The sequence below is a fragment of the Amblyomma maculatum genome, chromosome 6 (assembly GCF_055883805.1).
Source record: "Amblyomma maculatum isolate TAMU_Amacu chromosome 6, ASM5588380v1, whole genome shotgun sequence".
NCBI classification, from domain to species: domain Eukaryota; kingdom Metazoa; phylum Arthropoda; class Arachnida; order Ixodida; family Ixodidae; genus Amblyomma; species Amblyomma maculatum.
In genome coordinates, this window is record NC_139349.1 from 96,576,020 (window position 1) to 96,589,926 (window position 13,907).

Sequence of the window (13,907 nt, forward strand, 5' to 3'; positions counted from 1 at the left end):
CCGTAAGATGAGGACGTACCTGAACATGCACGTACACTGGTGTATTCGTCCGCAGGTTCTTGTGAGAAGTTGCGTTATGGAATTAGAGGCTATAGTAGAGCAACGGAATGAACATTATTGAGATTAGAAAATTGTACTTATGGAGAGAATATCTCATTGCAGAGTTAACGGAAATATATACGTAGGATAGCCAGGAACGTCTGGCGTTTCTTTGTGCCGAATGAAGACCTTAAACTGAGCGTGTGTGATTGGCATTTGCGGTTACCGTCTTTCATAATTTCATAAACTCTGGTTTGGTTGGTTCGACTTTAGTGTGGTTAGTTAAACGTGTAGCTAATCTGTGGGCTGTTATAACTGTGTGGCTGTTAACTGCGTTCGTTTCCAGCTGAATGTTTCTGCACCAGTTTGCTCGCAAAGGTATCTTAAGTGTTCGTAACAATCATCGGACAATATAGTGCCTATAGGAAGGTTGTACACTTTCCGGCAGGTTGTTTAGGAGAGCGCCTTTGTAGGAGTGTGGAAGAAGTTTGGACGGGTATGTTCCGATGCGATGAATAGTGCGCAGCACGCGCAGCATGTAGGTTGACGCATCTTAGAGTAGAAAGGTTCTTGTGCTCTACTGAAGTATACTGAAGTACAGCTGTGTCCTGAGAGAAGAATCTTTTGTGGTAGGAGACACTAAAAATAGAATGTCTCCATGCACGCAGAAGTCAAAAGCAGTGCCTACATCAAAGCGAAAAGCACCCGTAAGAAGGCCCATGATTCGAGTTACAATGTGCGCCGTAGATTTAGGCTTATTAAAAAAATACGCCTGATTTCAGGTTGCTGTAAATGAATTAACAACACAAAAATGATATGGCGTTATGTAATACATGCACGGGACATTCCTCGCTTAGTTGCTGTGAGATTCAACACCTACCTCTTGCAAATCCTTGTAGGGGGGCAACCATTCTCGGCACGAGGTGCACCTCTGCAGCTAACTCTAATTTATTCCGCCAGCTGGATCACCTGTAGTCTGCAGCCATGTAGCTCGCACCGAAAGGCGGCCAGGTGTAGCCGATGTTTCTTTTGTTGGGATGGGGGATTTAACAGGGTTGGTTGGTTGGTTGGTTTGTTGGGTTTAACGTCCCAAAGCGACTCAGGCTATGAGAGACGCCGTAGTAGAGGACTCCGGAAATTTCGACCACCTGGGGTTCGTTAGCGTGCACTGACATCGCACAGCACACGGACGCCACTTCAGGGTTTGCTCCTGGTTTCCTGTTAGTATTTCAGTGCACTTCCACAATCTTTCCCGGCAAGCAAACTGCTGTTCTGCGTTACCATTGCTGACGGCGAGGATAGCGTATGCTGCTGAAGCAACTATATGGCGCATGGCAGTAGCGAAAAAGCAAAGCCTCGCAGTATACAGCAAACATAAACCATTTCAATTGTTGCTCTAGCCGAGCCTTAATGGCCTCAGCCTGTGTGGCTTGGTCCTTCTGAGTCACCGTTCAGCGCTATGTTTTCGGCTGCGGCACGTGTTCGGAGATGAGCGAGAAGACGGGGGCACTGGTGCAGGTCTCGAAGGAGGATCTCTTCCGATGCACTGAACCAGCGACCCGTCTTTTCCACGTTGAATAGCTCGAGGCGGCGTTGGTTTGTTGAGGAGAACATCGATACGGGTTTTAAATGGAAGGGCGCTGTAGCGGTTGTGGCTGGGACAGTTTCAATATATGTTCGCACTACAGTGCGAGGCTTTGCTTGTTCGCTACTGCTGTGCGACATACAGATGCTTCAGAGGCACACAACGTACTCGCGTTCAGAAATTGTGACGTAGAACAGCAGTTCACTTTCCGATGCCTTCCATCTGACAAATACAGTTGCGCGTGGCTATGTATATGAGAATTTGCGAATATGAATCAAGTGATATCGATTGAATGACTGAATTTACTTACAAAGCTATGTTAACAGGTGTATCGTTTATTTAAAAGAAGGTCATTGTTTTGAGAAAGAATAATAGTCTTGCTACTAATGCTTCCATATGAGCGTGCTTTGTAAAGAGTATGACCGAAACATTTAATTCATTTAATTGTAATTTTACAATAAGGACAGCTTTACGGCGTAGTTACTGAGATTGCAGGGGGATGTACCGGACGAGGAGGAGCTAATGGTGCAGAAGTAGAGAATAACTGTTGGAGAATATTTTCATCGCTTTCATTTCATGGGCAGAGGCATGACGAGGATAGGACATTATGTTTCTTTGCAAGTGCACTTGAACCAGATCTTCAATACTGCTGTTTCCCATCTTCGCTGTGGCCCATCTGAATTCAGAACGTTACCAATTCATTTCTTTGCGGGTGATGTTTCATGAACCGTTGTTCTGGATGTAGAAGTTACAGTTACAAGGAGTGTTAATCAACGTCTCTAAGAAGTGTAGGAGAACTAATGGTGCTGCGTTATAAGAAAGGGAGCAGCAAGGTAGCGGCGTTCAGCATAGTATGCATAGATTATGATGCTTCGCACCTCATTCGCATGGAAGCGCTGTAGCCAGGCTCTCCCCAGGGCAGAGAACTGCGGCGTAAAGTGTCCCTCGCAGCCATTCAGACCTTCACAGTCTTCGACACCACCTTTTGGCCTATACGACGTGCGCCAGCAGCATGGATGCAGTGCACTATCAGTATGCGGAAGCAAGATGCCAGTTGAGAGAAATGTTATTTATGACGCAAGTACGTGCTGTAGAAGTAAAACAACCTTTACAGTAGTGGAGAGGTTATTCAATTTACATCTGACGTGATTATATCTATAGTTACTTCTAAGACATCAAAATGTCTACACTGCCCAATGCATGCTTCCACTGTTGTCATTACAACTGTCCAGAGCAGGTTTAGAAACATTGTATTGTACTGCGAGCGCAGTTCATCTTGCGTGTAGATTTCCAGGAGTACACGGCGGAGTACGTGTTGACGCGCTCACTATACTTACAGATTCGTTAGATCGTGTATGGGAGGGTTTCAGGGCTGCGACTACATGGACCGACCTTTGTTCTTTCACACTGAAAGTTTGAAAAGTGTTCCGTAGAGCGTTTCCATGAGCCTACCTGGCTCAGGATGTCTGTAAAGAGTTGTTAGCAAACGAAGTTTGAATTACTATGGACTGAACGTACAAATATCATACATACTGAATTAACACAGTGCGCACATATTTCCTGTTAAACATGAACATGATATTCTCTTTATAATAAGAAAATATGGGTTAGTACTAGCGTGCCGCAGTTTTTTCCGTTACTCGGTGCTGGGAGTGAAGCAATTTCATACAGGCGTAGGGGCTGTTAAAGGCGAAACTGTACACAATAGGAAGACTCAAGTGCACGAAGAAAAGCCCGACAGACGGTAGCACTGGAACAGTTCCTTAAAGGTCATGGGAAAGCACTCGTAAGTACCTTAGTGTTGCTGACCATACACCTCTGGTAATACCAGTTGCAGATGCACCGGCATCCGTGGGAACGCATGCAGGCAGATACCAAAATTTGTGAGACCGTTCACTGCGAGTACTTCACAGAACACCTACCGCTATAGGATAATCATGATCGGAGGACAATGTCTACTAAAAAAAAAAAAAAAAAAAGAAACGACTCCTGCTGCACAGTTCGCACGGGAAATGGGGCCTCCGTCATGGTTTCTGAGACACAAAACTTTCACCCGGCCTTCATAAATCGGAAGATAAACGAAAATATCTGTATTTTGTATCACAATGCAATGGACACTTGATTCCCGTGTTCTATTATTTTCTTAGCTGTATTCACACACACAAAAAAGATTTCGCAGTACTTATTTCATGTTCAAAAAAGCATCTATAGGAAAAGAGCGCTGCATACGTATTTCGTATGTAGGTGACTGATATGCATACAAGTGGTATAACATAGGTAATATATACTGGTGCCATTCTATTAACACGGTGTACGCATCCCATATTTTCTATACTACGGTGGCTCAGGGCACTGATCTGCTTATTCCGAGCTTGTAGGCTAGATCCCATCTACAACGACTACGTTTCTATGAAGGTGAAACGCAAGACATCCGTGTACTGCGAGATGTCAGTGCACGTTGAATCCAGGTGGTCAGATTTTCCGGAGCCATTCACTACGGCGTCCATCATAGCCCTAGTCACAATGGAACGTTGAGCATAAACACCGCAGATGACAAACATAGATTATGTGCTGAGTTCGTCATATTTGGCGTCTTGTGTGCGAGCGTTGAATTTAATTGAATTCAGCACGAGTTTGTAGCTTTTTACTTGTTCTTTTTTTTTAAGTGAAAGTGAACGTTTGTTAAATTGAGCATATTTACAAAGTGCATAAAAATACAGACGTGATTGAAAACTGATTGAAATCGTGATTGAAGTGTGCATTGAAAACTCTGCCTACTAAAAACAACGACTGCTGCTGCACAGTTAGCACGGCCAATGGGGCCTGCGTCATGGTTCCTGAGACACCACACTTTCACCCGGCCCTCATAAATTGAGAATACGATTGAAATAGCACCAGTAATTGAAAAGCAGTTGTGGTAGAAGATCCATTTCGAACGCCGTTCACTTCGTGTTTTTCTCGATTTGAAACTTCCAGAAGCGGCACTTTTTTTACTGACAATAAATCGCCTAGTTACAAATGAAAGAGCAAGCTTTCACCAACAAATTTCCGGACATCAGTGCGACAAAACAGCGTTATCGGCACAACACAATGTACAATTACGGACAGCTTGTCTAGTCTGCCCTCTATCATGCGGAGATGCACAATTTCCTTTCGTGTAGTCATCTGTCGAGTTGTCCTTATCTATTGAAAGGTGATAGCCCATTGCCTGGGCACAAACAGCACGCGTTCTATATGTGGGCTTTCTCATCGGTGAGCTGATAAGACATCACGTGACCGCTTTCCTCGAGCGACGGCTTCACTTATAAGGGTCCATCCCGCTCACATACTCAAGTACGTCGCTTGCTTCTGGACGAACATACCACTCAAGGTACGCAAGTAACAAATTATTTGCCTCTTGTTTTTCAAAGTGCATTGGTCGGAAATTGGTCGGAAGGATATTGGGCGCTTATGTTAATTGACAAATAACTTCACGACTGCACTTACCTCGCTCCTAGCCGGTATTGCCGCAGCACGACCGTAATCACGTAGCAAATTTTCCCTTTTTGTACTCCAACATTGCTAATCTGGCTTCTGAAAATGTATAGGGGTGCTCAAAAGTTCCCAGGCCACAGGGTCTGCTTCTGCGCAGTATAGTCAGGCAGCTATGATGGCCCCAAATCTCAAAATACATGTGGAGGGTAGAAGAAGCATTATTCTAACCTCTGAGATAATTTTAGCTTTAATGGGATCTCACGTGTCAGAATATGCTGACCAGAAGCAAAACCTGCGGCCTGGGAACTTTTGACCCCCCTTGTACCTGTTTCATGTAATATGTAATTCTGCGTATTCAGCTGCGGTGTCAGCAGGGGTTAGAACATTCTTCACGCAGTTCATTCCGTACTTACACTCGCTGCAACCGAACTTAGGGCAAATTCTCCGTGCGCTTCCTGCCTTAGACGGGGACAAGATTGAAGACCACTCAGGCTGGCGTCTAGTCTGCAGTGGTCAGATACGAGATCGCGAAAAGATTTTCAGACTCTTCTATCTGCAAAGGCTTGAAAAACGCCAGGATTTTTTCACTACCAATGCTCATTAAACCTAATCTTTACATTAGAATGAACTTGTGGCTCGAATAACTCCCCACTTCTCAGATGGTAAATGTTGGAGCAAACTGCGCATGTTATTAGACTTCTCGGCGAAACTGCAGCCACAATCTGCATGCTCATTTTCTTTCTTTCTTTACTCTTTAGGAAGATGCTTCTCTTCGCATTCACGTTCCTTCTGCTGGCAGGTAAGTTTATATTCCGCGCACAGAATGTCGGTTCTTCTGTAATGCGTAGAAACAAGAAGACACCACTCGCATAATTTACAGGTGGCGGCAGCTCGACAAGCGCCATAACATTCGCTGCACCGTATTTTGCAGAATTTCAGTGCTACTTTAATAACGGATATTTTCGCCGGGAAAGGTTGAACGGATCAAATGCGTTGCAAATGCTCCCACATTTGCATATGTTGATGCTGAGTCTCGAAAATGTGCCAATTAATGACACGAAAAATTGTGTACTGTGCGCTGGCTCCACATCGTGAAGGAAATATATAAATTACTGTCTTCGAGGCTAGAGTTCTTCGTACTTACGGAAGTTTCCCAAATATAATATTATTAAATTCGCAAAATGCACTAGGAAAATAAATGCGCACTATATGTCATTTTTCTTTCTAGCATGCAACGAAATCTCTTGCTGCAAGCAGTGCTGCAAGCAGTGCTGTAAGCAGTCGCGAAAAAATAGGGGGTGATTTTTGAAAATGTTTACTGTGGAGTTTCACGTTCCAAAATGAAAAAGAAAACATACAGACGCCGAGTGCGGCTGCATAGCGAAGAGCTCTGGAATAACTTTCATCTGTTGAGGTTTAATTTCGTAAACGTCATCGCAGTTCGTACAACACACCTGCTTCGGCTGCGATAAGAACACAAGAGCTTGCTAGAAGCTTGCCAAGCGCTTAGGAGCGCTGTTGCCAGTGTATATCAAGTGTTTAAAGAATTAAGTTATGATGCAATACACTAAGCGAGCCATACTGTACGTCTCCGAATCGATTTGAACCATCTGCATATTTAAAAACCTCGACGATATTCGACTAGCGGGATGTTTTTAGATCAGTGCAAAAGTCGCAGCTCGAGATCATGAAGCCATAACAATGCAAGTGTTATAATAGGTGTAGCTTATTTCGCTTATTATAGCACTGAAATAATGTAGTTCTCCATTAAATATATTCAATTAATTAACTGCAACTTCATTTTGGCGTTTATGCTACATCATCGAGTCATGTATCGTTAGATAGCTTATGCCGAGTATATGTTCACTGGGCCAATTCTAAATCATACTAAATTGCTGCTAATTAGCTAATTGTCAATAAATATAAACTCATGTTATAGCCTTAAGTCGTATATCGTTAGATAGCTTATGCCGAGTATAATTGCTCTGGACTAACTGCGCGTTATAATTAATTACAGCTAATTATTTAATTGCTACTGAAATTGAAATGTATGTTATATATCATTGCGTAGGTTATATTGAGTACGGTTTCACTAAATCAATATATTGCACAACTAAGGTCCTAACTTCTAATGATAAGTAATCATGATTAAAATTGTACTTTATGCTACAGCTTCAAGTCATATATCGTTGAAATGGTCTCGAAGAATCGAATCTGAAACCAAACGCTAACAGACGCAAAAGTTATGTAAAACAGAGCTAATGCTCGTCTAACTTGGTTCAGCCGAGTATACGGCCATTATCTTTCCATTTTCCTTTAACTGAGGATTAGCTGGCCCATGCCTTTTCCAAGGCCCACTGCGAGTGGATTTAGAAGCTCCCTCTAAAGCTTAAAATATACCTAGCCCCGGCCAAAGCTAGGAAACAATATGCACAGCAATTTGCGTTTATTCAGGTTCCTTAATGCACTCTCTTAGCGAACAATCATCTAAGTTTTAAAAATAAAAGCAATTCAAAGTATGATAAACAACAATTCCCGCAATGGACCTGTGTAACTATTGAGAAAAAAAAAAAAAAAAGAGATAGCCATAGCTTCTGATGTTTAGGAAAAAAAAAAAAGAACAACATCATCATCATCAACCGGATTACGCCCCAGGGGATTCTAATAAAATTTTCAGGCTTTTTTCTTGCCCTACCGTACAGACTTTTAATGAAAAGTTTGCTAATCCATCGTTGCGCCTACAATAACAGTCGACCAAAATAATCCGGAAATATAGATTAATCAATCGCGGAAAACCTAAATTTTAATAGTTAATATAATATGCATGTGTTTTAGTTTATTATTCTAAAGAGTTCAAATGTATATTTTTATTTTTCACAGTAGCGCCACAAGCCAACAGAATATTCCATTTAAGGAATACTGCAAAGGCAAGAATTTAAGGATTTTACAATTAATTTGAGATAGAGAAGCAGAAAATAAATATAACTTAGTAGTTCAGTACGCAATAATTACAGGCTTATTAACACTGGAAATATAACCAGGCAAAGCGGAGCGAAAAAAAAAAACGCGATATTTAATAATTTTGTTTCCCAAAGTCATAGTTGCTTAGCAACCAGCCGCTAGGTCTAAATACTCATAAAATGTCCGAAAATGCCACTTTGAAGGGGATTTGCTGCAAACTGTTTTTTTTAATCTGTGAGATACAAGAGCGTGAAAATTTTTACATAAATTTTAAACAGTTGAGCTCCTCACATACGCGACGTTATGATATGGAGTTAAGCATTGGCATTGCGCTTTTCTGCCCCATCCAACATGGTTGACGCCGGCGCCGTTCATGATCGAATGATTCGGGGACACTAAAAAAAGACCTAGTCTGAGCAATTGGAGGAAATGATTTAGCGGAACCAAGATTCGAGAATCCATTAATATGAAGAAGAAACGGGTTAATTAAGGGTGGTACTGGGGATTGAAATCACGTCTTCTCGTCACGAGACGAACATGCAACACATGCTACGGATTCCTATGGTGAATTATTTGCGGTGTTCTCACTGGCGTGGCTTCACGCCATGTACTGATATTAACTCTAATTAAGAGTATGCTAATTAGGAGTCAGTTTTTGCGTTCAGAGAGGTATTTGCGCTGAAAACAACTGTAGTTATGAATAAAAGAGTGAACGTATGGACGAAAAAAAGTCATTGAGTCTATTGCATGATAAGCAGGTAGTAGCGAACGACAAGCAGGAAAGCAAAGGAAAGGTTTTACAATATCGCGTTTCATTTTTCACGTGGGGCTTACGCGTCTACGAGTTCCTTTTTTCTTTTCAGTATGCGATCAAGCACACGTCCAAGAGTTCAATAACATTATCTCCATGATTCATTTGAGAGTGAGGAATGCTCAGAGAGAAGGTTGTATTTCACTGTGCCAGTGCTTTATTACCAGATAAAAGCAGGCACTCTATGTCTGAGCATTAATTATGACGAAGCTCTGTATATCTATGGAATGAAATAAAAAGGAGAAGAAATGAGGCAAAGTAGGTACAAAGGGCTGAAAGAAATAATAGAAAGCGCAGCCATCAGCGTCTTCTCGGCAAGCATCGCCTAATGTATTGAAGACATTACGTGTACCTCCGTTGTCACTACCATGCAGCTTTTATATATATTTCTGCGTTGTTGCTTTTGCCTCACAAGGGGTCGCAAGCGCTCATGGCTGTGGGTTCTGTGTCCTGACGTCTGTTTAGTATTCTTCCTTTTCTCTCTGCTCGTCTTGTTCAATGACTGGTTCTTTGTTACAAGTAATTTTTGCAAGCTTTCGCTCCAAGATTTCGGCGCCGATCCCTCCTTCTCTGAGCGTCGATACAAATTTCTATCTCTAAAACGTCGCGAACATGGCATTCACATCACCGCCAGCTTTCGTTTCCAATAAGCTTTGTCGCGAAAATTTTAACAGAGATCATGCGCGCCTTAACTTTTCAGAGTGCACAGAGTGAACTATATCATTCCTATCAAGTTATCAAATAAGCATGGCTATAGACACGCACCAAAGAGCAATCTAAGTTCATCTTTATTACAGGGCTCAGCCAGCAGCAGTCCACTGAAGATCTCAACGCATACATGGACAAGATACTGCAGGACCAGCTGCCGTCTGTAGCGAAGAAGATTGACCCCATCGTAATTCCCGCCTTCAGCATCCACATCAGAGACCGCCCCCACTATGGAAGTGTGAAGTTCCAGCCGGCAGTTCTTAGAGGGCTCAGCAACATCAAGAGGTCGGGAGACTGCATTTCCTACACCAAGTGGTTCCCCAAACGGGTGTTCGTCGGCTGCAACGCCACCTTCGGCGAGATCAAGGTGGGCTCCAGGGGCATTCTAGGCCTGGGCGTTAGAACATCGTTCTAGGCCTGGGCTTTGGAATGGTCGAGCAGAATTAATGCGTATCCATGATCTCTCTACCAACCGGAATGGCAGTTACACAGCTGAGTTTATTGTAATGTCCTGGTGAGAATAGCCTTGCAGATTCTGGCGGCAACAGCTCCACGACATTTGCATGATAAATAATGTCTACAAATAAGGAACATATCCGAGACCCATCGTTAATATGCAGCTTCAACTGTCACCAACTGGAGTTATCATCTGAGTTTTGGTGAAATTTTAAAAGACGGCATGAAGCCTCCTTTTTATATGATTAGCTTCCGTGTGGTTGAGTAATGTCCTGGAGTGAGCTGCGAGAGGTTCCTGCCTTTTTTCAGGGAAGTGAACACATACCTTTCCACATTATACACAGGACGTACATGGCATGTTTCTATGCCTTCGCATAAACTATGTGTGCATCACGTTGGAGATGACGTCAGGCCCACCTTATATATATATATATATATATATATATATATATATATATATATATATATATATATATATATATATATATATATATATATAATCTACGCAGAAGTATAAACAGAGCCTGTGCGAATGCGGTGCAGGAAAGTGGTTTCGGATTTTTTTTAGTCTTTGGATCGCACATGGCTTGTCAGGAGAGCGCCAACGGGTACTAAAAGGGCTGAGCCATTTCTCTGAAGAGCCTCTTGTCATTTTTAGGGGCTTTCCTGCATGAATTCCGGACAGCGCTTTATGGGCGAGTCCGTCTACCACCACGCTGCCTATGACCCTTATTACGAACGCGCCCACTGGAATCGTACAGTCTGCTGTGCGGATTATACTCGAAGCGTAGAGAGCTAAGAGGCAAATAGAATATGTAGGTAAATCATGCCTTAACGTTTGAAAGGCAGATTATGAGTCCTTTATAATGACAACAGGTCGAGCCGAGCCAGGCCGCACCTTTCTACAGCCGCCTGAATAGAAATGCTTTCACCCGCTGTGGAGGACACTACTTTATACAACGTGCACACCAGGCAGTATTCAAAGATGGAAAGTGAAAGTCTCTTTCGCGAGCTTTTCCACAGTAGCATCAGAGACATTTTGAAAATGACGAGTATACTATACTTTTTAAAACGTTCGAAAAGAAGAGAGATTTCCTCACACGTATACACATCTAATGCGAACAGGAATAGAAACGAAGCACACAGTTGTCATCCGCGATGACGTACAAACTGTGTAATTACCGCTCAACGGCGAATACCACTGCATCCCTGTTCGAAAGCATTCTACAGAATACCCGATGGGACTGCAAAGCTATGCTAAGTGCAGGATGACAGTGACGGTGATAAATACCGGAGGTAAGAGCCGTGTTACCTCATTGGGTTCTATGAATGGATGCTAATACTACGTACTTAGACGTCATGTGTCACCGCGCTGGCATTAAACATCAGTACAAAATGCCGCGAAAGTTTCTCAAATCAGACATAAGTTTGTGAACCACACTGCTCGACACTTCTCAGGCCTCGTCTCTAATTCTCTCACTGCGGTCGCGACGCTGGGTTGCTGCGTTGCAAGGTACATTCAATAGTGCTTAACAACGCTGAAGAATGAATGCTTGTTTTTTATCCGCACACAATGCTTTGTCTTCGACTTCAATGTAAGGTGTACCATTTGACACAAATGGAAGACAGGTAGCGCAAAAACCGGCGTGGGCTGTCAGCCATTCGTAATTCCCTTTCCTCCACCGCTATGGCTCCCAGAGTATAATGTGCAACACTTTGAGGAGCTCAATGTACACACCGGTATGGTTAGGGTACTCATGACGCTGTCGCTCTTCTGGCGGCTGCTGTTGAGTCAATGCGGACTGTATCGCCCGGTGGACCAATATAACTAGCAGAACTGACGCTCGTTACTTCGCCAGAAGACAACCTCTGCTCTCGTAAACCGTGTACTATGATCTTCAAAACCATTTTTTCAGCTGTCTGTAACGTGTTTCATATGAAAGTTTGCGTGCTGGTTTGATCTGCGTCACAGCTTCAAAGATTGAATTTACCCTCTTGATTCAACTATTCCGCTTACAAAATTCACAACGCTGTCAAAGATTTTGTGCATGGAAATTAAAGGTTTTAGGTACTGCGTCTTGTCCAAAATCACCCGTTCTTCTGCACATCTTTCACATTGGAGATCAACAGAGCAGTGCCAATACACAATTCCCTTACGAATCTGTTATTTAATAAGTCCACTGCTTTCTAGCCTTTCCCACGTTTACTACGCAGATATAGACGTGCAGGGGTAAGCAGAGACCTCGTACAACTGTTTTGCAGCGTTGTGACGTTTAGTGCTCCAAGCATTGTGCGTGAACTTACACCTTTCATTGCATATTTATAATATCGGCCTCCTGGACATCACTCCTTCAATGTGTCACCATATAAACCACAATCGAGCATTGCTGCGCGTCGCATTGAATGCAGCTGCATTCGCCCTGAAATGATTGCAGTGCTGAAAATTCCTGATGAAAGCAGCGGCGTAGAGGAAGGTCTCTATACAAGTAGTTCATCATTGCTCCTCCACAGCTACTTATATATTTATACAGCGTCACATACCTATACGGGGAACGACAAGAAGGTACTGAGATATTTGCGCAGCCCTCATAACCGAAATGGTTCGTTGTATACAAACATGAGGTGCCGCGAAGCGCATAATGATGTAGGACATACAGGACATACAAATAATTCCGTTCTTGTAGCACACAAGTACTGACAATGTTCTGTGAAGTTAATAACCAGGTGAACAGGGGCGATCAGGCAGGAATTCATATGTTGTCCATTGACCCACGTACCTTTCTGTCGTAGGGGTAACTGCAACTGGGTGGTACGCTTTTCCAGGTCAACTCCTCCAGCTACCTGAAGTACGACAGCAACAGCTCTAATGTCCTGGCTGAAACTACGTTCCCAGAAGTGAAAGCTCGCCTGTACGTGTCTGTGGGTTCCTGGAAGGGACCCAGGGCCCGAGCCTACCCTAAGCTTGGGAAAATCGAAACGAACTTCACAGGCCTGGACGAGACCCCTGACACGCAGAAACTGCGCTGGGGGTACTACGAGATCTTCCGCGACGAGGTGGCCGTCGCCATCGAGAAGGCTGTTTCCTGGGCCGTCGGTGAGAGCGCCAGCAAGTTGCTCTGGCCTTGCTGCTAGGCCTATACCACCTATACCGGATGTTTGCATGCGATTTCTGAAAAGAGACCAAACAATAAAGGTCAAATATTCTGCTTAAGTATTCTGTTCTGTACCAGCACCATGACTACGTCCTGAAGAGGGCCGGGCGTGAGCAAGGAGCGACGCTGACTTCATGGCTAGACATGCTCAGCCAGCAAACCGGAGCTGTGTTTCTGTGTTCTGTGTTCGTCCGACAAAATTACGGCAGCAGAACCTTTTTCGTTACTGCATTTCTTTCTTAAATTACAGGCCTGCGCTTGATCCTTCTTAACCGATCGCATCAAATTTCTCGCCTTGTTGCTTCTTGTCAGCGCCCTGATTCGGATAGGAATTAGAAGGTACATGTGGTGTTCTGCGGTGATCCGACAAGACATCCCTTCCTAGTGTGCCTCAACTGTGAGCTCAGCGCCGAACAGCCACCTCCATACTCATTCATAAGTCCTTAGCATAAAGATAACATCTCAACGCCGCATTGGACGTGGGATCCGCCTTAGCGGAGGGCTCCGCCAGTTCCAACCACCATGAATTCTTTGTCATACACTGGCAGTGCACAGCATATAGGCGCCCTCATCCCGCCTCTGGTAAAACGCGGTTACTGTGGTCGGGATCGAACGCCGTCTCCCCTGACACTATATTCGACTGCCTTACCCAATGGAGCCAGGCCCCCTTCGGGTAAGTAGATCGGCAACCTGCTTCGTTCAGTGTTTCTTGCTCTGTTTT

At 43.7% G+C, this 13,907-nt stretch overlaps 1 protein-coding gene across 2 annotated transcripts; it reads left to right on the forward strand.

Annotated features, from left to right (window-relative positions):
* Positions 1 to 4,891: 4,891 nt before the first annotated feature.
* On the forward strand, positions 4,892 to 13,245 carry LOC146186356 (uncharacterized). 2 transcript variants are annotated; one of them, XM_084607134.1, is made up of 4 exons: positions 4,892 to 4,994; positions 5,857 to 5,897; positions 9,668 to 9,945; positions 12,858 to 13,245. In XM_084607134.1, exons 2-4 carry the CDS (start codon positions 5,861 to 5,863, stop codon positions 13,164 to 13,166), a joined length of 624 nt encoding a protein of 207 aa, XP_084463260.1. In that variant the 5' UTR covers positions 4,892 to 4,994; positions 5,857 to 5,860; the 3' UTR covers positions 13,167 to 13,245. The 2 variants fall into 2 exon arrangements, with proteins under 2 accessions (XP_084463260.1, XP_084463261.1); XM_084607135.1 differs by having other exon boundaries at positions 4,921 to 5,002.
* The last annotated feature ends 662 nt before the right edge of the window (positions 13,246 to 13,907 follow it).

Coding starts and splice junctions, on each gene's coding strand:
- LOC146186356 (XM_084607134.1), top strand. CDS start 5,861: ATGCTTCTCTTCGCATTCACGTTCCTTCTGCTGGCAG. Junction 5,898..9,667: donor CACGTTCCTTCTGCTGGCAG/GTAAGTTTATAT, acceptor TCTTTATTACAG/GGCTCAGCCAGCAGCAGTCC. Junction 9,946..12,857: donor CCACCTTCGGCGAGATCAAG/GTGGGCTCCAGG, acceptor ACGCTTTTCCAG/GTCAACTCCTCCAGCTACCT.